At 38.1% G+C, this 22212-nt stretch overlaps 1 protein-coding gene across 10 annotated transcripts in view; it reads left to right on the top strand.

The window, feature by feature from the left end:
- The window catches only part of LTBP1 (latent transforming growth factor beta binding protein 1), a 401756-nt gene that overhangs the window by 265918 nt on the left and 113626 nt on the right, over window positions 1–22212 (top strand). For 6 of the 10 annotated variants that reach the window (XM_012788393.3, XM_012788394.3, XM_076000662.1 and 3 more), the window contains 7 exons: window positions 2650–2877; window positions 5213–5235; window positions 8485–8584; window positions 9089–9187; window positions 19066–19191; window positions 20358–20483; window positions 21212–21334. In XM_012788393.3, coding sequence (XP_012643847.1) covers window positions 2650–2877; window positions 5213–5235; window positions 8485–8584; window positions 9089–9187; window positions 19066–19191; window positions 20358–20483; window positions 21212–21334 — 825 coding nt within the window. The remainder of the gene's footprint in view (window positions 1–2649; window positions 2878–5212; window positions 5236–8484; window positions 8585–9088; window positions 9188–19065; window positions 19192–20357; window positions 20484–21211; window positions 21335–22212) is intronic. The other 4 variants (XM_012788395.3, XM_012788397.3, XM_012788400.3 and 1 more) reach the window with 1 other exon arrangement.

The following is a 22212-nucleotide window of genomic DNA, read 5'->3' on the forward strand; positions in this document are numbered from 1 at the left end:
GTAAGACACGCCAGCTGTGCGCTCACATACAGTCCCAGCCACGTGCGTGTGCTGGATATTTAGGTTTAGGGAGACCAGAAGGCTGTGCTGGCCTCGTGCTTTACTAAATGACTGGCTGCTCATCACTCACAGTAACCAGCCTTGTGCAGGTTGACCCATTCCCTCATGTATCGAACCCTGTGCTTAATTTCTTTAATTGGAATTAGAGGGAATTATATACGTGATTGAATTTATGCTATGAAGCTTAATAACTCAAGGGCAGATCCTGCCAAAGCCCCTGTGAACTTCCAGAGGAGTTGAGTAGTAAGAAGTTGATTTTTCCTTAGCCTTCAGTTTGGTACATAATTGCCTGATGCCCTGAAAGGGTAAATTTATCTAAGTACCTTACTTCTAACAAGGAACCTCCAACTTCTCAAGCAGGATAAAGTAGAGTTAAATGGAATAGAGAGAAATGTAACCTACAAATACCGGGCATGATATTACCAAGAAAGGAGTGGCCTTTCACTGGCTTGAGATGGGCATGAAACAGTCTGTTTAGTTGTTTATTTGGTAAGGTGCTTCCCACCTTGGGAATTGTTTTAACTCTCACAAGGCCATGTAGTATCTTAAAGCTATAACTTACACTAGAGCAGACAAGGTTTAAATATAATTTAAGTATCATGATTCACCTTTGTAGAATCAGAAATAACTTTGTTAAGGTAAGGCAAAGATAATACAAGGTTGATGGTATATTGGTTGATTAGATAATTTTTTAGACACCTCCAAAAGGCCTCCTGTTCTACTTGATCTCCTTGTTATTAAAAATTAATGGTCAAGTAAATGATCTTTATAATTCTTAGACATATTCATCTTGAAGTTCACTTTTGATAACTTTGTAATCCTCACATGAAGCATAAATTAAGATGGTGAACATAACTCAGGGATATTTCTCTATATTTCTGTAACTGAAATTGAAAAGAATATCAAGGGTAAAATTTTTGCATTTAACTAATTTTTGGTTATATGATGATTCTCATTTAAAATATTTAGTTCAATAATACTTCAAAATTTGGTAGAAAAAAACAGCATGTTTTTCTTTTGGAAACATCTTTTCAAGTAAAAATTATATTTTCTAGTTAAGCATAAGAACAAATATCCACCATTTAGCATGTGATCCTTAGAAAAATAATATTTTAGCATGTTTTAATGACTATTTTAGAGTTTCCTTTTTATTGAGAACTTATTTTAGGTCCTGAACATTCAATAGAAGATCTCTTGTTCAGTGGAAGTGAGAAATGACTTATTTTACTTTCAATTTTAAAAGTAGAAATAAAAAAAGTTGACCATAAGCTCCCTGGTGTCTGCGTTTAGTAACTTGCCTCCAACACCAACACCAAAGGGATTAGGTGGATTTTTCCTCCTTGGGCCACACACCGCCTTTCCCCCCCCAGTTTTTCCCTTTTACTTACTCATGGGGATTATTCAGTGGAGGTTAGCAAATGATGTGAGTCTACTTTTTTTTTCTTTTTTTAAGAAAAACCACTTTTTTCTGGCAGGGCTAGCTATTCCAGGGCACAGAATATCTCCTCGTCCTTTGGGTAATTAAACCAGCTGGTCATGTCCAGGCTTTTGCCCACTGTCATTTTTTTTTGCTTGGAAATAGCTGCATCCTGATCCGACATTTCCTTCCTTCCTTGATTTCTGTCATCTTTAGCATGATTCCCTTTGCCAGAGTCCTTCTCATTGTCCTGAGAGTCTCTCTCCACAAACCCTTCCCCATTTCAGTCCTCTTCCTCCATAACCAACATCCTGATACCAGTTGATGCATTGCATTCAGGCTGAGCATTTTGGGTTCTTCCACAGGAAACAAATCATGAGGATTTCAGCCTCACATTTCCCTGAATAGTGATTTCTTTTTTATTTAAACCTTCTTATTCGTCATCTAACTTAGATGTCAACAAGCTCTTTGTTAATAACTACTGAAATTACAACAAAGTAGGAAGAAAAGAAGAAAGCCTTGTTTTTGCTGATAATATGCACACATGCAACAAGATATATAGAATATATATAGTATTTTCTGTATGTAAAATATCTCCTAATGTATTATGTATATATGTATTACATATATGATATTACACATATAATATGATATATATATATGTATCTCCTAATTGGTTGCTGATATTTATACAGTCTGCTCTCCATATCCGCGGGTTGAGTACACAGATGCAGAACCCACGGATATGGAGGGCCGACTGTACTAAAGCCAGTTTATGTAAGGGACATAACAATCGAGGATGTTGGTATCCTCAGGGGGTCTTGGAACCAATCTCCCATGGATCCTGAGGGATGACTGTATATATAATATGATCTATAAAATACAACTAAATATATGCTATATATTTATAATGTATATATTCTGATTGAGTAGAATAAGGAATTAACAGATGGAGAAATGTTTAGTAAAAAAAAAAAGGTTGGATTTTTTCTGTAAATATTCAAGTTTATCAGATATTAAAGCAATTTGCTTACATTTTGCATCTTTTTGAAGTCTTTAAATGTAACTATATTAGTGATGATTTATTAAGAGATATTCATCATGATATTATCCTCTGTATAAGTTTGTACTGTTAGATTTTTAAAAGGAATATTTTCCCATCCCAAATCTAGCTGCTTTTAAGGAAATCTGTCCTGGTGGAATGGGTTATACGGTTTCTGGCGTTCATAGACGCAGGCCAATCCATCACCATGTAGGTAAAGGACCTGTATTTGTCAAGCCAAAGAACACTCAACCTGTTGCTAAAAGTACTCATCCTCCACCTCTCCCAGCCAAGGAAGAGCCAGTGGAGGCCCTGACCTTCTCCCGGGAACACGGGCCAGGAGTGGCGGAGCCAGAAGGTGAGAGTGGAAATGGATCTTGGACTCTTGCCATCTGTCTGTGTGTCTCTGGTTTCCCTGTTTATACCCCTCCAGAACAGAGTTTCCCAGCTTTGGCACTTGTTGACATTTTAGGGTGGATAATTCTTTGGTAGGGAGTGTTCCCTGCATATTATAGAAGCTGGTTAGCAGCACCCGTGGTTTTTTTGTTTTTTTTTTTTTCGTTCATGCAGTTTGCTTGTCTTTTTTTTTTTTTTTCCTTTTTTTTTTTTTTTTATTTTGGCATATTATGGGGGTACAGATTTTAAGGTTTCAAAGCACCCGTGGTTTTTAATCTCTAAATGCTGGTAGCACCTTCCCCCTTCCATTGTTATAACCAAAAAGGCATCTGAGCATTGCAGATGTCCTGGGGTGGGGGTGGGGCAAAATTTCCCTGACTGAGAACCATTGCTCTAGAATAATACATACCTGGCAGGTCACGATATTCCACGGTAATTTCAGGACATTGTCTTCCTATTTGGGGGCTGCTTTTTTTCTCGGTGTTTATTAGTCACTGGAGAGTGATTTAAATCCTTCAGGTAACAGCCCCAATTCATTTCTTGTCTAGAGAGCCATAAGATAAACATTTATTTACTTTACAAAGTAGAATCTGCAGATGTTTAAAAAGTTAAAGCATTAACTGAGCAGCCATTAGACAGAGTCTGACGGGCAGTCAGGGATGGTGGAGGAAGAAATGAAGGAATGGAGGAGACAGTCAACAGAAGGGATCTGGAGATCACCCAGGACTGTCCTTTCATTTACCTTCAGAGAAACCTGAGACCTAGAGAGGGATTGTGATTTGCCAGGTGTCAAAGAGCATGTCCTGGTACCTGTGACCAAGGGACACATTTTTCCAAGGCCTTATACTTGAAAGGGCGTCTAGAGACAGTGACTTTGACAATCTCTCTGGCATTCGGGAAGAGGGATCATCTCTCTCTCTGTCTCTTTATATGAACCAGCATATCCAACATTAATATCTTGGTTTTCACAAAAACTCCCATCCTAGATAGAAGGAACAAAAATTTTAGGTTTGTATGAAATACATATATTCATTCTAATAAAGCTCCTGTTGGCTTTTCATGGTTGATTCTTAGGGCACAAGTCAGGGTACCCATTTATGAATCTTGAGAGGAGGTAGGGTGCCCAGGCTGATGATGAGTTGGGAACTTGGCACAGCCTTCTTGGTAGGCAGGATTTTTTCTGGGCTCTGAACATTTGTGTGTTCTGCCCTATTCTATTCTATTCTTTCACTCACTATACTTCTTCTTGGTTAGGCAGAGCAGGTAGGACCACACGTGGAACTGTCAGCATTGATCAGTTTATCCATGTACACTTAGAGTGTCATGGCCAGATGTTTGCAACTGTTTGTCCTTTGCACAGGCAGGAGGAAATGGGCTGTGGTCCAGATTTTGCATCAAGACTTTCTTGGTGGTGGGTTAAGCAGGATAGGTTAATTGACTTTCTCCAACCACAAGAATATTGCAGCAGTAATTTTAATTTATCTGGTACCCTAATTGCTTTTAGAAGTTAATGCACCTACCCAACTTGTATGTTAATGTTTAGGAGACAGTAATTATGAGAAAAATTCTGGGGAATGTTGACCCAGGCCTCAAGGACTAATGCTAAGTACTGAGTAATGAAAGCAAGTCTTTCAAAGTACAAAGGCATCACCACGACCCCCACATGTTTTGTAATATGTAATTTGTTCAATATATTAATACTGATCTGTAGTTGGCTCTTATTGGCTTGTGAGATTCTTTTTCATAATTGAATTAGCATATCTTTCTGAAAATGCTCACTCGGCTTCATTAAGGATTAGGGTACATCAAGAATGCAGCATCTATTCTCATGTCTGTTACTGAAACAGTGGCCTTCTGTTTTAACATTGATACCAGAGAGCATTTCAAACATTATATACTATATTAAATATTTGACCAATTAATGAAAACGTTTGTTTTCTAAGATACAGGAAGTTCCACATAATTGAAATTAGGCATAAAATAATATGCCAGAGAGTGTTACCTTCTTTAACTTTTTAGTTTAATTATCTCAGTTTTGAATGAGAGAGGTCGAAAGATTTACATGTGCTCCCTGAGCTCCTGTAGTTGAAAAATAACATAACACTGACAGTTTTCTACACACACATCAGTTGTGTGTAAAATTCTCCATATGGTAGATAACCTTATTCTGCATTTGCTTTAGTTTGATTTTTAATTTTGGGGAAGAGATACTAGACTTTTGTTTTTTAAAATTGAAAGATAATAGAGTGAATTTGTCTTAAAATGTACTAAAGCCCTTCTTTCTTTTCTGGTTTTAGTGGCAACTGTACCCCCTGAAAAGGTAATGTATTCATGGTTTGCAAGTCTTTCTTTTTAACCTTCAAAATGATTTTCTGTTAGAATATGTATGAATTTTTAGACTTAAAAATAGTAACATAACTATTATGCATCATTTGGGTTAAGTTAATATAGCACTCATTTATTCAAGAAATATTTCTTGAGCACCTGCTATGTGACTGGTACTATTTTCAGTGCTAGGAAAACAATAAAAGAAATAAAGAACAAATAAAGAAAACAATAAAGAACAAATCAGATGAAATCCCCTACTTTCATGGAGCTTAAATTCTAGTGCAAAGAAAATGGTGGAAACTAATGGGCATCAGGGTGTAAACAGAATTCAGACAGCCAACTGATTACCTGGACCATCTGTGGAAAGAAAGGCTCTCATGTATTTAGGCAATTGTGTATTCTTAGAGTTCACAGTGCGTATATAATGAGTGATGCACTTCTTAATTCAGCTAAACTTCAACAAACATGTTTCAATTGAATTAGAATAAGAACAGAGCTTGCCCTTGAAAGATACATTCAAATACTAGAATGTTGCTTCTTTGAAATTTTAGGGTAATTTTTAAAAAATATTTTTATTTTATTTCAGCATATTATGGGGGTACAAATGTTTAGGTTACATATATTGCCTTTGCCCCACCCGAGTCAGAGCTTCAAGTGTGTCTATCCACCAGGTGGTATGCATTGCGCCCATCCCCGCCTACCCTCTCCCATCTGCCCAATACCAGCTGAATATTATTGCTATCTGTGCACTTAAATGTTGATCAGTTAAAACCAATTTGATGGTGATGAAATTTTAGAGAAATTTTTATCAATCTGTTGGTATTTGGGCATGAAATGGGGCAATGAATTATGAAACTTTAGTAGGAAATGTTAATATTTGCTGGATCTGAGTCCTACATATATAATATTGTTCCTTCTCTGAATCTTGCTTTGATTCTTTATTTAATGATAACATGAAAATTAAGTAATTATTAAACATTTATACATTATATACCATTCATTCAGTTGACAAGCATGCATTAGAATTTAGATGGGGACAATATGTCCATAAATTATTATAAATAGTTTTTTAAATCTTTAGATTATAAATATGGGGTAGGGTAACCGATCAGTACTGAAAGAATCAAGAAAAAGAGAATTGTGATTTTGGAGTGATAGCAGTCGTCAAAGGAAGAAGTTATATTGGGTCCAAAGGAAGTACAACAGATGTGGATACTTCACATGCACATTTGCAGCGCTTAGCATCTCTGAAGATCAGTGATGGAGAGTAGTTTGCAATTTTGTTGATTTTGAATAGTTTTGGTTGATATATGGGAGGGATCATTTAGCTTGTGAGTGGGCCAGCCAGTGTGGCCTGGCAGCCTCATCATGACTCAGTTCTCCTCTGTTTATGATCAAGTTTATAGTAACTCTTCTTAAGAATCTGAAAGAGATCCTGAAAATGTTCGTGTATATACTTTTACAACATTTTATTTGGTGAGGAGGTAGTAGGAAAAATGCAATTATAGTCTTTGTGGTCATGGTAACCTTACAGAGGTCTCATGATGTTATGGAATGGATGAAGAGAAAGAAGGATGGCCTAGGGGTAGTTAATTACGTGTGCAAAGGTGTGGTGAGGGAGCAGCAAGAGTCATAAAATACTTGGTTAGAAAAAAATGGGGGGGGCTGCTTTGGTAGGCTTGGAACACCAAACTGCAGTTGTAATCATTGGGGAAATACCCTGCTTCTCAACTGGACCCTACCTGCTAAATGGAGAAATGGTATAGATTAGGAAGTCTGCTGCCTCATGCTGATGGGGGAGAGTTTGTCCCTGAGCTGTAGGAGTGGATTAGCACCTGATCATAGTCTGTTCCTTATTGGCATTGGCCATGGGGTGCAATTGAGACTGGCTGAGGTCATGCCTAAAAAGTCATAGAAAGCTAATCTGTGTTCTTAAGAAGAGGAGGAAATGTGGGAGAAGTAACAAGTGTTCAATATTTCTGGGAGATGAATTTTAACAGGACTAACTGAGGTAGGAAGAAAGAGGAAGCCTGAGAGCCTCGTTAGATTATTACAATAAACTGAGAATGAGAGAGTGAGTCCAGCCCGGGTTGGTGGCTCTGGGAGTGTGGAAAAGGGTAAACAACTATAAGAAAGAGTGCCAGTGGGGCAGGGCTTGGAATGAAGAGTGAAGAAGGACTAAGGAGTGATTCTGAATCTGAATGAGACAGGATTAATGGATGTGAAATTGGCAGAAATGATGAAGTTGGAATGAGAGCCTGGATGGTTTCAGAGGAGATGGATTTTTGAGGTATCTGTGGAATATCTAAATGGATTACCCTGTAAGCATTCACGCTTCAACACAATTGCATCTGTGACGAGATATTCAGACAGGCTATTTTAGAAAAAGCAGAAAAGACATGACAATTGAAGCCAGAGGAGAGGAAAAGAGGTTAACGGAGGCCAGAGGAGTAACCCTTCTAGAAGATGACTGTGACCAAATAACTTGATGAATACTTTTAATGCGGTGATGGTGTGAGCTCTCTGGTACCACTCTGGTGAGGGCAAAGTCACAGACCCTTAACTAGGCTAATTGTTGGAAGCTGAGCCCTGGGTGGTAGACTGCTTCTTTGCTTGAGGTCCAGGGGACAAGAGTGGGCGACCATATATTGAGGAAGCCACAAATCTTCCTTCAGGACAGCAGTTTTCTGTTGCTCTGGGTGACAGCCACTGTTTAGAAAGCTGGAGTTGTAGTTATCAGATGTGAGGTTAAGGGAAGCCATGATGGCTGACTGGTTTAAACTATTTTAACTTACTGTGCCTCCTTTATTATGACACATTTGCTATATCCATGATTTAATCTGCAAAGCATAGCTGGTCATCTTAGTGGGGCAGAGCCACATGTGAATAAGGTGAAGGTTTAGTCCTCTTTCGAGGTTAGTTGTGCCCTGTTGCAGACCAAATGTGGACCACTGGGCCAATTCATAGATTACTGAAAAGATCTAACTTTGGGCCTCAGGGAAATGGCTGAGGGTATGTGCGTGGATCAGCACTGCTGGGAGAACTCAAGGGCTTGCCATAGTAGCACCACAATGATAGCTTTTGTTTTTTTAAATTCCAAACAATTACACAGATAAGGTCCTTTGACATTTCTTTGCCATTCTAGGGGTATAATTAATTAAGTAAAAATAGTAACGTGTGGGAAACTAAAAATAATTCTCACTTTCAATTCCTCCTTCTCTCTCTCAATACAACCATCCAGGAAATACCTTCATTGGATCAAGAGAAAACCAAACTTGAGCCTGGTCAACCCCAGCTCTCTCCTGGCATTTCGACTATTCATCTGCATCCACAGTTTCCAGGTAACCTGTGTGGATCTGTGCTGTTTGTAAGGGTATTCCGAATTGAAGCATAAGATAGGAGTGTTCTGTCTTTGATTTAAATAGCTCATTAGAATTCATAATTGAAGTTAATTGTAAAAAAATGTACACAAGTATCTTAATATACTCATAATGTTAGTGCATGGTGTTATAAGTATCATAATGGGAAAAATAATTTTTCACTGTTTTCTGTGGTCAGGAGTAGTATATACTATTCAGACATTATTGAAAGTCATTATGTGATGAATGGTCTTTTTTTTTTTTTTTTTTTGGCTTCTGAGTCACTGTCAGATATTCTTGCTAAATATTGAAACCAGAGCAATAAATTAATACCCCCATGAGCTTTCGGGGCCTATAATAGTTCTTTATATCCAAGAACTATTATGTGATATATTGTTACACTAGATCATGCTTGCATTTTGAAATGGGATCTCAGTGCACATAACAGGCTTTAATTTTATTTTTATCCACTACTTCCTCATGTAGTAGTGATTGAAAAAACATCACCTCCTGTGCCTGTTGAAATAGCTCCTGAAGCTTCTACATCAAGTGCCAGCCAAGTGATCGCGCCTACTCAAGTAACAGGTTGGTGCAGTATTTGTTATGAAATATATCCTATGGAAGAGACACGGGTCTGAACCTCATTTTATTTTATTTTTTTTCACTCTGAACAAACAGCAAAACGTATTTCCGTTTTAAAACAACACTTGGCAGAAACAAAATTGACAGCTTTGATTCAGTGCAAATTATTATGGAGTTAGTACTGCTCAGACCATTTCAAACTAATTTTTCAATATTTTGAGTTATTTATTAATATGTTTGTATAGTGGGGGATGTGGCTTTAACCCTTTGCCATAAGTTTTCAAACATAATTGGCACCTCAGTAACTAAAGAGGCAGGAGAGATACTCTTTGCAGACTCTTCATTTTGCTTTAGTATCGCCATGTGGATCTGAAAAGTAAATTCACAGTCAGCCACCTCTTTTACTGTAAATTAGCCTATACTGCAGCCTCCCCAAAATGCAAAAGTTGGAAGAAGAGCAGAATGTTCGGCAGTGCTCATTAATGTGTTCAACTTTGGGAGAATCTGCTAATGTTCTCCTTAATTTTCACACAAACTGAGTAGATTAGTTAATGTTAATAACACAAACTCCATTAATTTGATTCATTTTTTTTCCCTCTGACTTGGAGGCCATGCTTTGCTATGTACCTGAGAAAAGAATTTTTAACAGCCTTACAGTTGGCTAGAAAAATTAACTTGTTTAGAAGTCATGTACATGGTGGCACTTATTTGTTTCTATATCTGTCTCCTCAGTGGAAGGGGACTTTCTTGATTGCAAGCATTCAACTTTGTCTCTGCAACCCTAGGACCTAGTCCAGGATGAGTTTTGTACTTTTTATTTATTTTTTTATTTAAGTAGATTTAGAAGGTACAGTGTTTTTTTTGTTACATGGCTGAATTGCATAGTGGAGAAGTCTAGGCTTTTAATATACCTGTCATCTGATCAACCTCATTTTCAATGCAGTATAAAATGTATAGATTACTCATGGCAGAATTAGTCATAATAGCAAATATTTGGAAATAATCTAAATATTGTTAAAAAGGAGGAGTATGTATAAATAAATAATAGTACATATGCAGTGAATCATCACATAGTTATTAAAGTAACATTTTAAAAGAATAATGTCATGAGGAAATACTTATAGTTAAGAAACATAGAACACAATATAATGATTTCAGTTTATTTTTTTAATGTCTACATATATAGAAAAGGAGACAGAAAATGCATCAAAGCATTCAACTCTCACCAGTTATAGTCTTCAATATATTTTTATGTATTTTCTTAATAAACATTTTAATTATTAGTGAAAAAATTATAAAAATGTATTATATTTTGAAACAAATGCAGAAGCCTACATGTTAATATCCTTAATGTGTAATGAGCTCTTATAAATCAATAAGAAAAATGCTAACAATACAGAAATGGAAAAAGAATATGGTCAGATAATTCATAGGAAAAGACAATACTAAGGAGCATATAACAGAAAACTTCAACTAGCTGGGCGCGGTGGCTCACGCCTGTAATCCTAGCACTTTGGGAGGCTGAGCCGGGCGGATCGCTCAAGGTCAGGAGTTCGAAACCAGCCTGAGCGAGACCCCGTCTCTACCAAACGTAAAAAGAAATTAATTGACCAACTAAAAATATATATACAAAAAATTAGCCGGGCATGGTGGTGCATGCCTGTAGTCCCAGCTACTTGGGAGGCTGAGGCAGTAGGATCGCTGAGCCCAGGAGATTGAGGTTGCTGTGAGCCAGGCTGACGCCACGGCACTCACTCTAGCCTGGGCAATAAAGTGAGACTCTGTCTCAAAAAAAAAAAAAAAAAAAAAAAAAAAGAAAACTTCAACTTTACTAGTTGAAATGCAAATTAAAATAGGGTAATACTTTATTCTTTTTTTTTTTTTTTTTTTGAGACAGAGTCTCGCTTTGTTGCCCAGGCTAGAGTGAGTGCCGTGGCGTCAGCCTAGCTCACAGCAACCTCAAACTCCTGGGCTCGAGCGATCCTTCTGCCTCAGCCTCCCTGGTAGCTGGGACTACAGGCATGTGCCACCATGCCCGGCTAATTTTTTATATATATATCAGTTGGCCAATTGATTTCTTTCTATTTATAGTAGAGACGGGGTCTCGCTCTTGCTCAGGCTGGTTTTGAACTCCTGACCTTGAGCAATCCGCCCGCCTCGGCCTCCCAAGAGCTAGGATTACAGGCGTGAGCCACAGCGCCCGGCCCAATACTTTATTCTTATGCAATTAGTATTTAAAACCCAGTAAAAGTATTTTTAGTAGGGTGAAATTGAGACTCTCACATTACTGAAGGCAGTCTGCATCAGGGTTCTCCGGAGAAATAGAACCAATAGGGTGTATATGGATATATAGGAAAAGCTTCATTATGAGGGATTGGCTCCCACGATTCTAAGGCTGCGAAGTTCCCTGGTCTGCTATGTGCTAGCTGGAGGCCCAGGGAAGCCAATGGTGCGATTCCAGTACAAACCCAAAAGTCTGAGAAGCAGGGGAGTCAGTAGTGTAAGTCCCACTCTGAGTCTGAAGACCAAGTACTGAGAGTGCGGGTGTCCAAGGGCAGGAAAAGAAGGATGTCCTGGCTCAGGCAGAGAGCATATTCTCTTTCCTCTGCCTTTTTATTCTGTTCCCGCCCACCCCTCAACAGATGGGGTGATTTACCCTCACATTGGTGAAGGTGATCTTCTTTACTCAGTCTACCAATCCAAATGCTTATTTCTTCTGGAACACTCTCGTAGACACACCGAGAAGTAATGTTTTACCAGCTATCTGGGTTTCCCTTAGTCCAGTCAAATTGACTCATAAAATTTACCATCACAAAGCATAAACTGGTTCAGCTTTTCTGGAAAGCACAAACTGGCAATATGTATAAAGAACTTTAAAAATGTTCAGCATTTTTCGCTCAGTAATCCTATTTTAAAATATCTTCTCTATGGAAATAATGTCCTCAAAGACTGTGGTAATGCTTTATATAAATGGTTACTTATTACAGTACAATGTATAATAGAGATAAAGTAGAAACAATGTAAATATTCAACTATAGGGAAATACATAATTATGTTACATCTATACATTGGCAGATTATGTTACCACCTAATATAGTGTTTTTGAAGAATTTTTATTGAAATCTATCTGGCAGGAAATAGTCACAAGATAACTACTAAATTTAATATGAAGGATATCAAAAATGAATGATACAGAGTATTATACCAGTTCTTAAAAAAAAGATATATATACATTGAGAAAATACTGGAAGAAAATACACTAGATATTAGTAGGGATTATATTTTTGTAGTGGGACCTGTTACTGAAAGCTCAGCACTTGACCCAGAGGCTGCATCAGAAGAATGAGGACAAGTGGTTTGAGGAGAAGGAAAGAGGAGTTTATTAATTTGCTGGCAAATGAGGAGGATGGAGACTCCTGTCTAAAATGCCGCTGTCCTCCTAATAAGCAGAAATGCATACAGAGCTTTTAAAGGGAGGGTTTCAGCTTCAGGAAATTGCTGTTCATCTTGTCTCCAGGGAAAACAATCTCATGACCTCTGCCCACCAGGGAGGCCCACCGGACCCCCTGGACCTTGGCCCCATGGACAATTCTGCTGAGCCATGTGCTGTAGCATAAAGAACAGAAGACATTGTCCTTCCCCTCCCAACCACTGGCCTGAGGCAGGGGGTGCAGGTTGTAGTCCTGGAAAAGGGTGAGAAGGTTTTAAAAAGACAAGACATTTTTACTGTTTTTTTTCTTTTTTCAGGCCATTCCCTCTGTAATAGACCTAGGAGGTCTAGGTGTTATTTTGTTTCAGAATTTTATTATAAAGCAGGCAGATATTTTTAGAGTGAGAAAAAAATGTCACCCAGAGGCATCATATTAACTTTAAGTTCATGATACCATTGCAGGCTGAGGTGGGCACTGTATTACAGCAGTACCTAATAGGAGAGTTTGCAGCCTCCTCTAGAGTATTCCTTCCTTGGAAATATAATACATTTCATTTCAAATAGAAATGCTTTTGTGTGTGAAACTTTTAGCCACTTCCTCAAAAATGTGGATGTATAATACATTCTCTTAGATACTTGAATTGAGACAGTAGACTGCAAGGTGTTTTTAAAAGGCACCTCTCTCCCAAGGTGAAATGCCAGGTGACTAAGGAGTAAAGAGGTACACTACAGACTCAGTGATAGTGTGCCTGCTCCAAGAACTATGGCCCTGCCCACACTGCCCAGCAGCCACTCTGGTCTTACTGAGTAAAGTGATATAGAAATGTTAGTGATTCTATGTATTTTTGGTGTGATACAATGAAATGATAGTGATTTTTAAAAACAGCCATGGCTAAAATTATTATTTTCCATTCTGAGGTCATAGATGTATCTACCCACTTTATTAAGCACCTCTATAATAGGCCCTGCTTTGCACTGTGAGGTGTACAAATGTGATTTTACTGTCTTTGTCAGCAAGGATTTTCTGATCATTTACATCAATATTAAAAAGAAAAATTGCAATGAGAGCATATACTGCAGTTCACTAATTCTTCCTAAATACCATATTTCCATTTTTCAGTATGAAGGTAAACTCTAGTTTTAAATGGGCACGGCTGACTTCCGTGGACAAACTTCTTGCAAACTAGCTTTATAGAAGTTAGTTAAATGTAGTTCCATCATTTAAATGCAGCTGCATGAGGACTAACAAATTGAAGTTATTCAGCTTCAACTGAACTATAGGGCTGATTGAAACAAACGAAAGTAGCCCTGCTATAGGAAAGTTGTTAGATGACAACTTGTTAGAAACTTAATTTGACTTTGGCAGAAATACAAGGCTAACATCTGCTGTCACATGTTTGAAACAGGAATGTTTTCTTCTAGAAAACAAGTGATGCTGAATTTTTTTTTTCATGTAACAATTGTAGGTACTGCCACTTTCTATAGTAAAAGAATCTTACTGAAAGAACCCATGGGGAGAGCATTATAGAGAGTCTTTGAATTGAAATAGTTTGCAACTTAAAGCTGCATCATAAACAGTGATCTGTATTAGCACAAGAAGACTGTTTTGTATCAAATTTAATTTCAATCAAAATGTACATATTCACACTGGTTTGATATGAGGGCCAAACCCAGATTTAAGGAGCAATCCGATCAAGTATCTCAAGAATATTATTATATAATGCTTTTTTGTCTCCAAAACACAGAGGGTATAAATGTTATTTGTTACTGTTAGTTTCTCCCACAATTAAAGAAAGTCATAGTAATAAGAGTCTAAAATAAATATAATTCAGCTCCGTATTACTTAATGATGATATCTTTATGATGGTGAGACTGGAAGTAGCCTTTTTAGATTTAGCCAAACACACTTTGACATGTAATATTAATAATTATAAAGCGAGCTGCATATTTGCAGGAAGTTAAGTGTGATATTTTCCACTCTTAAAAGCTGACTTGGTGGCTTGTCGCATTATTGGAATACTTTTTTCAAATAAATTATACGTTTCAGCATATAAATTCTTGATGTAGCATAGTGTCTTAATAGCTGAGGGATAGGTTGGAGAACACAAACCTTCATTTCTCGGGGAGGATTTACAAAGTGGAAACATCTGTTTCAGTTGTTGTGGGACAATCTATGCTCATGGTGGGGCCGTTAGGAAGCCAGGGCATTTCTGTAAACCTTTCCCTGAGTTAACATGTATGTAAAGCCTTCCTCTGGCTCTTCCTGAACTTTCTTCATGGCCCTTGCAGATCAGCCAGAGATTATTCTTTGATGTCCACGACTGCCTTGTGAAAACTTCTGTAATTATCATGGTTCAAACATTTTAAAAACTATTTGCTCATCAGATCTTTTTTAAACTCAGAAATTGACCCCTTAAAAAACTTTGTCTCTCAAGCATATTAGTAGTGTCATTACAGCCTCAATAGACTATGTATGCTGAGGGAAAATGAACTGTGTGTGTATGTGTGTGTGGGTGTGTGTAAAATCATCATGCTTCATTTCCAAACACTGTTTATTTATTCATTCATTTGAGTAATCACATGATGAAGAAAACCGCTAAAGGTCCGCATACTCATTTTCATATTTTGCCCAAAGTTTTCTTTTTCATTTAATTTTAGGAAATATAGTAAAGACATGAAACTGTTAAGTCCGCCATTGGCCTTGTTGCTGGGATAAACAGGGCACTTGGTTTACCGTTGGCTTTTGGTCATGGCTCTTTCTCCAGTTTCTAAGTGAACTCCAGTGGACGGAATAGAATAAGGTCCTTGACCCGGTGAAGGTGGAGTTGTTTCAGGGTGGCACATATGGTAGGAAAGGGCAGGGTTGTCCTGGGAAGGACACATGAAAGAGCCCGGTGGGGAGCACTCACGTGACCATCTCTCTGGGTAGCCAAGCATGCTGAAGGAGATAAGACATTTCCATTCATCGGCGTACCGCTGACACCAGGAATCAGCGCGGTCTGTGAGAGGCTTTGCCTCTGTGGTGTAGCAGAGCCCTGTGTCTAGAGTTTATATTGACACAGTCTGCTCAAAGAAATTTATGTTTCCACATGAACTGATCCATTCAGTGGGAACAGCTCCCATGCCTGTGAGTGAATGATGTCTTAGAAAAATATAAAGCATAGTGTCTTTGTCCTGAAAACCAGAAAATGCAAAAAATTTCCTTTTCTTCTTCAAGACAATATTCTCAGGACTCATCTTTCTGCGTACTATGTATGTGCTCAAGATGGCAAACCTAATAGAAAAGGAAGGAAAGCATGGGGACAGAGGGTGGGAGATATGTTTAAAAGTTTTTAAATATAAGTACCAGTAATTTGTTTATCTTAAAAAAGAAAAACTCGATGTTTAACATTTTGATGACTAGTGAATAGAAAGCAAACAGAGGTGTTTGGAAGGTGTGTGGCCCTTTTCTGTCTACCTACAAGGGTGAATCCTGCCTGGCAGAGAGATGAAAGGGTTCTCTGAGGTCAGATTGATGACAGTTACGTTAATTAATCACTTGTGTAAAAATGGGCAATCAATGTGGAAATCAAGTACGTTTTAGAAAATGTCCCCTCTGTCCTTTGATGTATCTCTTAGTACCCTCTAGTGGTGTCAGCGTAACATTTTCTTACATGTAACATGTGATCCTGTCAGTCAGGATCAACAATTTCAAGCTGCCTTCCATATACTACGTAATGTATGAAGTAATCAGCTCATAAAAATCCCCAAACATTCTTCCATCGATACAGTTTCCACTTGGTAGCTTTTATGTAAAATACTGAACTGGAAGGAAGGAAAGGCCATTGTTATACATATCCATTTCAATCCCTAAGACTAAAGAGTTATAATTCTTACCTATTTCTCCTATCTTATAGATGACTTGAAAAGAAACAATCAAAATACGTAGGCCAACTGCGGCATAGGAATGTATCGCATTTGAATTAAGCGTCACATGTTTTTGAAGACTTTTGTTCACATGTATAAAAGTTCCATTTTGAATCTACGGGCTCCAAATGACAAATACTTGATGAACAAATTCTTACCGTGGAAGTGGGGCAGTGCCTACCGATCAAGTGTACATGAAAACCCCAGATTTATAGCCTTTTATTAAACCCTTGCATAGCCTTCTGAATCCTTGCCCCGAGTATACTAATTCATCTTCTAATTAATTCATTTTCCTTTTGAAAATATCGTCAACATGTCTTTCCATTTTAAGAAAACAATAGAGAAGGGTATAAACGAAACAAAGAAAACCAAGAAATCTAAATAACAGTAATTTTCAAAAGAGGCATCTGCCTGTAACATAGAATAGATGGTTAGAGATGTACTTCTCACACTATTTCACTAGAAAATTCCTATAAACAGAGAAGAGAATTCTTCCCTGAAGGTCTACGAGTATAATCTGGTGAAGATTTTTGGCACATAGAAATAATATTTTGTAAGGAAGACTTTTCTGCTTAGGAAAGTACTAATACATACTCTTTGTCAAAAGATATATTTCCTTCCAATCTTCTTTTGTATATGTATTATAGTATAATTTGTGCTGAACTGTGTTTTTTAACAAATAAGCATTGTTCTGTCCTGTTAATGATTATGTAATATTCTGTGCTATGCATGTACCATAATTCATTGTTTTGCATTATTGCCAGTCCCTTAAGTTTAAGCAATCATGTTAATCATCCATGTTTTTAGCCTTTTGAATTATTGTTTCTATAATTTGATAATACACTGACTACAAACAAATTTTTCTGAAAGTGAATTAGCATAACCAGCCTCATAAAAAGTATAAGAATTTGTAAATACATGGCTTTTGCATACATGTCTCATACCTCGAGGTGATTTTGATAAGCAGCTCATATGCTTCCTTTTTAAAATCACTTGTGTGAGTATTCTTAAAGTCATAGCACAGTGAATCCTTTAAGAAAAATGAAGAATGTGGTTTTTGGTTTTGGAGAGCAACCTCAACCCCAGTGTAGGTCATTTCCATTGTGAATTTTTATAAAAGCACTGTTTTTCACATTCTTTTTCCGCAGAATGCATAGTGGGTTATTAATGACAATAGTCCTGCTGTTTTTCTTCTCATTCAAGCCAGAGACCCCTCTAACAAAGCTGTGCTTCAGCTTGCTTGCTCAGGGGCACCACTCTACTTACCCTGGGCGGTTCCTTGGCTTCTTCCAAGCCAGCATCTCTTTACAGCCTTGTGTGCTATATGATGACAATGATGCAATAGCCCAAGGTAGTGTTGGTATAAAAGTGCTATTTTTTTTTAATATATTCTTAAATGATTTCATTATGAACAATAGCAATAATAATAGTGACTAACTTTTATCGAGCATATATAATGTGTCAAGCATTGGGCTACCTGCATTATTTAGGTTCCCCCTTTCAATTTCATACTCTGAAGCTAGAATTCCGATTATTTCCATTTTATACATGTAGAAAAGTGAGGCTTAGCATGGTCAGATCACTTGGCCCATGCTACCGAGATATAAAGGGCAGCAAGCTGTGTACCTACCTGTACTGTCTCCAAGCCAGTGACTCTAACCACCAGCTATACTGTCTCCACCATGCCATTATAGTTCTTTACAAAAGTCACTGGACATAGAAAATATTAGGGGAGTAATTCATCTCTGAAAGCCATTTTTGAGTCCTTGGGTCCTTTTTGGATGGCCTCCTCCTAACCATGGACTCCTACAACCCTGCCTCCATCAGGGTCTTGTGCGTTGGTGAGTGGAGTGAGGACTTGAATGGGGTTAATTTGCATGGGCTTTATAGAAGAAGCCAGTTTCACCTGGAGATCTGTAGGAGAGTATGGGAGGAATTTAGCAGAGACGATTAGTAAAAAGATTCCACTTTACCACTAAAAATAAAATATGCTCTCACTGAAATTGGCAAATTAAGAGGAAGATACATCTAGAAAGTTTTGTTTTGGTTAGAAGTAGGAGGTCCTTCTTGGGGATTAATGAGAAAATTTTGGAGGAGGTTGGATGCATCTGTTGGAACTCAAATATGGCCTGCTAATGAATGGAAGGCTACTATATATTTCTTATCAGGAGAAATCACATGATGGTTCAGAAGCCATCATGTAAGATGAACTAGAGTGAATAGAAACTCATTGATAGGCCATTTGGGAAATTATTTTATTAAGAATTGATTTTCTTATAACTTTCAACTTGGCCTCTTTCTGAATTTCTACTTCATCTTAGAAATTGTTTCATTTGGAATTATTAATGAATTTGGATAGAACTAAATAATTTATAAAGTAATCACATAAATTTATACTTGATGTCAGACATTATCTTTGTCTTCTATGTGCATATCTGGCAGTAAATTGCTAACTAGTAAAGAAATACAGTAATGGTTTGCAAGTGCAATGAAATCTTTGTGTTTATTTCTGCTTTTTTTCACATTATTTTGTTTACTTTTAAAGAAATCAATGAATGTACTGTGAACCCTGATATCTGTGGAGCAGGACACTGCATTAACCTACCGGTGAGATATACCTGTATATGCTACGAGGGTTACAAGTTCAGTGAACAACAGAGGAAATGTGTTGGTAAGACACTTTTGATTGACAAAACTATTAAATATCAAATATTTGCACTTCTAGAAGCTTTTTAAAAGCCAGTTTAACCATTTGAGGAAAATGTTACTGTCTTTAAGTTTTGAAAATGTGTATCTCTCAGCTGTAGAGCTCAAAACAAGATTTGCTAAACTCTTTAGATTCTCTTACTGCTTTGTTCAGTGCTACTATCTGATCAGATGTACTGCATTTACATAAAGGTGAAATAATTTCCAAAAACTTTTCAGATAAAGTGAATAAGAATAGATATATACACACATGTGTTTGGCAAAAATCTACATATATATACATATATATGGTACAGTAAAGAATTATATTAATCTAAGTATATGAGATTTGATTTCTAAAGGAGATTTCTAAATTAAAAATCCATGTATGCTGGCACGAAGTTATCAATGAATTTAGAAATTTAGGGATTGCACATATGCTTATTTGGAAAAATGTGTCTCAGAAAGAGGTGTAAGAAAGTTAAGTCATTTAAATATAACTCTAAATTTAATTCTCTTTTTATAGAAAAAGAAAATTCAGCACTAAGTTATAAGGCCGATATAAAGCAACAAAGGCACATATCTAATTAATACTCCTTTAATATAAGTGGGTATTTCTATTTGGTTTGTGTTTATGCAGGGAGGGGAGACATCCACCTGCTCCGTGATGTGGCGGTTTCCCTTTCATTTGCATGCATCGGATGTATCAGGTTTAGAACATGAACTATTAAGTTGAAAAAGCAATAGAGACGATTGATTCCAGCTCCACTCGTGTGCGCAGTGATAAGAGTCACTTTCACAGCATTTCTGACTCCGTGCTCCCAGAAAATGTCATTGCTTAGATGACTCCAGTTATCAGGAGATTCCTTCTCTGTTGCCTTGACCTCTGTCCCTTTGAAACACCAATGTCATGGTTTTTCAGTTTCAGCCTCTGACACAATGACATGATAAGCTTCTTAGGGAAGAAGCTGTTACTATTCTAGTAACAGTCCTTCAAGTATTTGAGGAGAAAGACCATGTCTCCTTTTACTGTTTCCCTCAGTAATAAAGGTTGGTGGTACCCAGGGACTAGTATGACCGTATTTTACAGAACAGCCTGACTGAGCTCTTGCTACACAGGACTAATCTTTTTAAATGTATTTTTGTTAACAGATATTGATGAATGTACTCAGGTCCAACACCTCTGCTCCCAGGGACGCTGTGAAAACACTGAGGGAAGTTTCTTGTGTATTTGCCCAGCGGGATTTATGGCCAGTGAGGAGGGTACTAGCTGCATAGGTAATGGCAGTGTTCTTCCTCATGTACAGATCCTCAGACCTGGGGTTTGAGATCCCCCCAGGCCCCCAGCAGTCTAATGCTTTTTGAGACAACGCAGATTTTTTTAAATGAAATACCTGTCACAACATAGCAATCTGCTAGATACTGGGAGATATAAAAATGGATTTTTTTTTCCTCCAACATTTTTTTTTTGAGACAGTCTCACTCTGTTGCCTGGGCTAGAGTGCTGTGACGTCATCATAGCTCACAGCAACTCCAAACTCCTGGGCTCAGGCGATCCTCCAGCCTCAGCCTCCCGAGTAGCTGGGACTACAGGCATGCGCCACCATGCCCGGCTAATTTTTTCTATATCTGTTTTCAGTTGTCCAGCTAATTTCTTTCTATTTTTAGTAGAGACGGGGTCTCGCTCTTGCTCAGGCTGGTCTCGAACTTCTGAGCTCAAGCGATCCTCCTGCCTCAGCCTCCCAGAGTGCTAGGATTATAGGCAAGAGCCACCGCGCCTGGCTCCGCCAACATTTTTGAAGGAAGAGTGTCGACTGTGTGATGCGTTAAATGTTACTTTTGGACTCCACAGGAATCAAAACTCAGTTTTTAAATGTGTCAAATAAAGGGATGATAACAGAAATCAGTTACTTCATTATTAACTGTGAACTAAGCTGGGAGATGGGAGAAGACTAAAGGAATATTCTGGAAAACAACAACTTGACCGTGTTTTCTGCTCTGCGCAGATGTTGACGAGTGCCTGAGGCCGGACGTGTGTGGGGAAGGGCACTGCATCAACACGGAGGGGGCCTTCCGGTGCGAATACTGCGACAGCGGGTACCGCATGACCCGGGGAGGCCATTGCCAGGGTGAGTGTGCTGAGAGAGCAAGGGGACGGTGCCACCTGCAGGCGCTGAGCACATGTCTCTGTGACCTGCAGAGCAGGGTCCTGACCCCAGGGCTGGCAGGTACTTCACCTGGTTCTCGTTTCTTTCTACCACCCTGAGCGTGACACCAGCTCTTCCAGCTTTCTGGACACGCAGCCCATTTGCCTCCTTTCAGTGGCTCTGTCTTGATTATTTTCCATCTTCATGCTCTTATTATTTTTTACCTAATATCTGCCTATCCTGGTATTTGGAGTGAAATCACTTTAGAACAATTAATTGCATAGTATCTTAGTACAAACCCAGAATTAATTGCAGTGTCTGGATCATTCATCTGGGAACATGGTGCAGGTGTAACCAGTGTTGATTTTTTTTTTTTTTTTTACCTTTTCACATTGTTACATTCCTTCGTCTCAGCTGCTTTCTTTTACACGTGTCCTGGGACTTTCTTGCGGACTCCCTACAGAAGCGCTGTCTGACCAACTCTGGATCACATTCCAACTGTGCTAGATAACATTTCTTCATTATTGACCACAGCAGTGAATTTGTTTTTGTTATAAAAATGTTTTGAAAAATATTTTTAGCACGGTCAAAATTATTATCCATCTCATACTTCTGCTCATGCTTGTGTCTGAGTTACACGGGTTCATTTGGAAACCACTGTGGTACTTTTTTGTAATTATTTTCACGGAGAAATACATTGAGCTTCTGCTGAAAACCTGCCATGGAAACATGAGGGCGAAGGAACAGGGGTCTCTGGGCGAGGGGACATGGACACAGTACTGGTTGCTTGGGGCTCCCTGTCTGGCTGGCTGGGGATCAGCCTGCTGTCCGACAGGCTGGGCTTCTCTGGAGGTCGGGAG

This window comes from Microcebus murinus, chromosome 3 (genome assembly GCF_040939455.1).
Source record: "Microcebus murinus isolate Inina chromosome 3, M.murinus_Inina_mat1.0, whole genome shotgun sequence".
Taxonomy (NCBI): Eukaryota; Metazoa; Chordata; class Mammalia; order Primates; family Cheirogaleidae; genus Microcebus; species Microcebus murinus.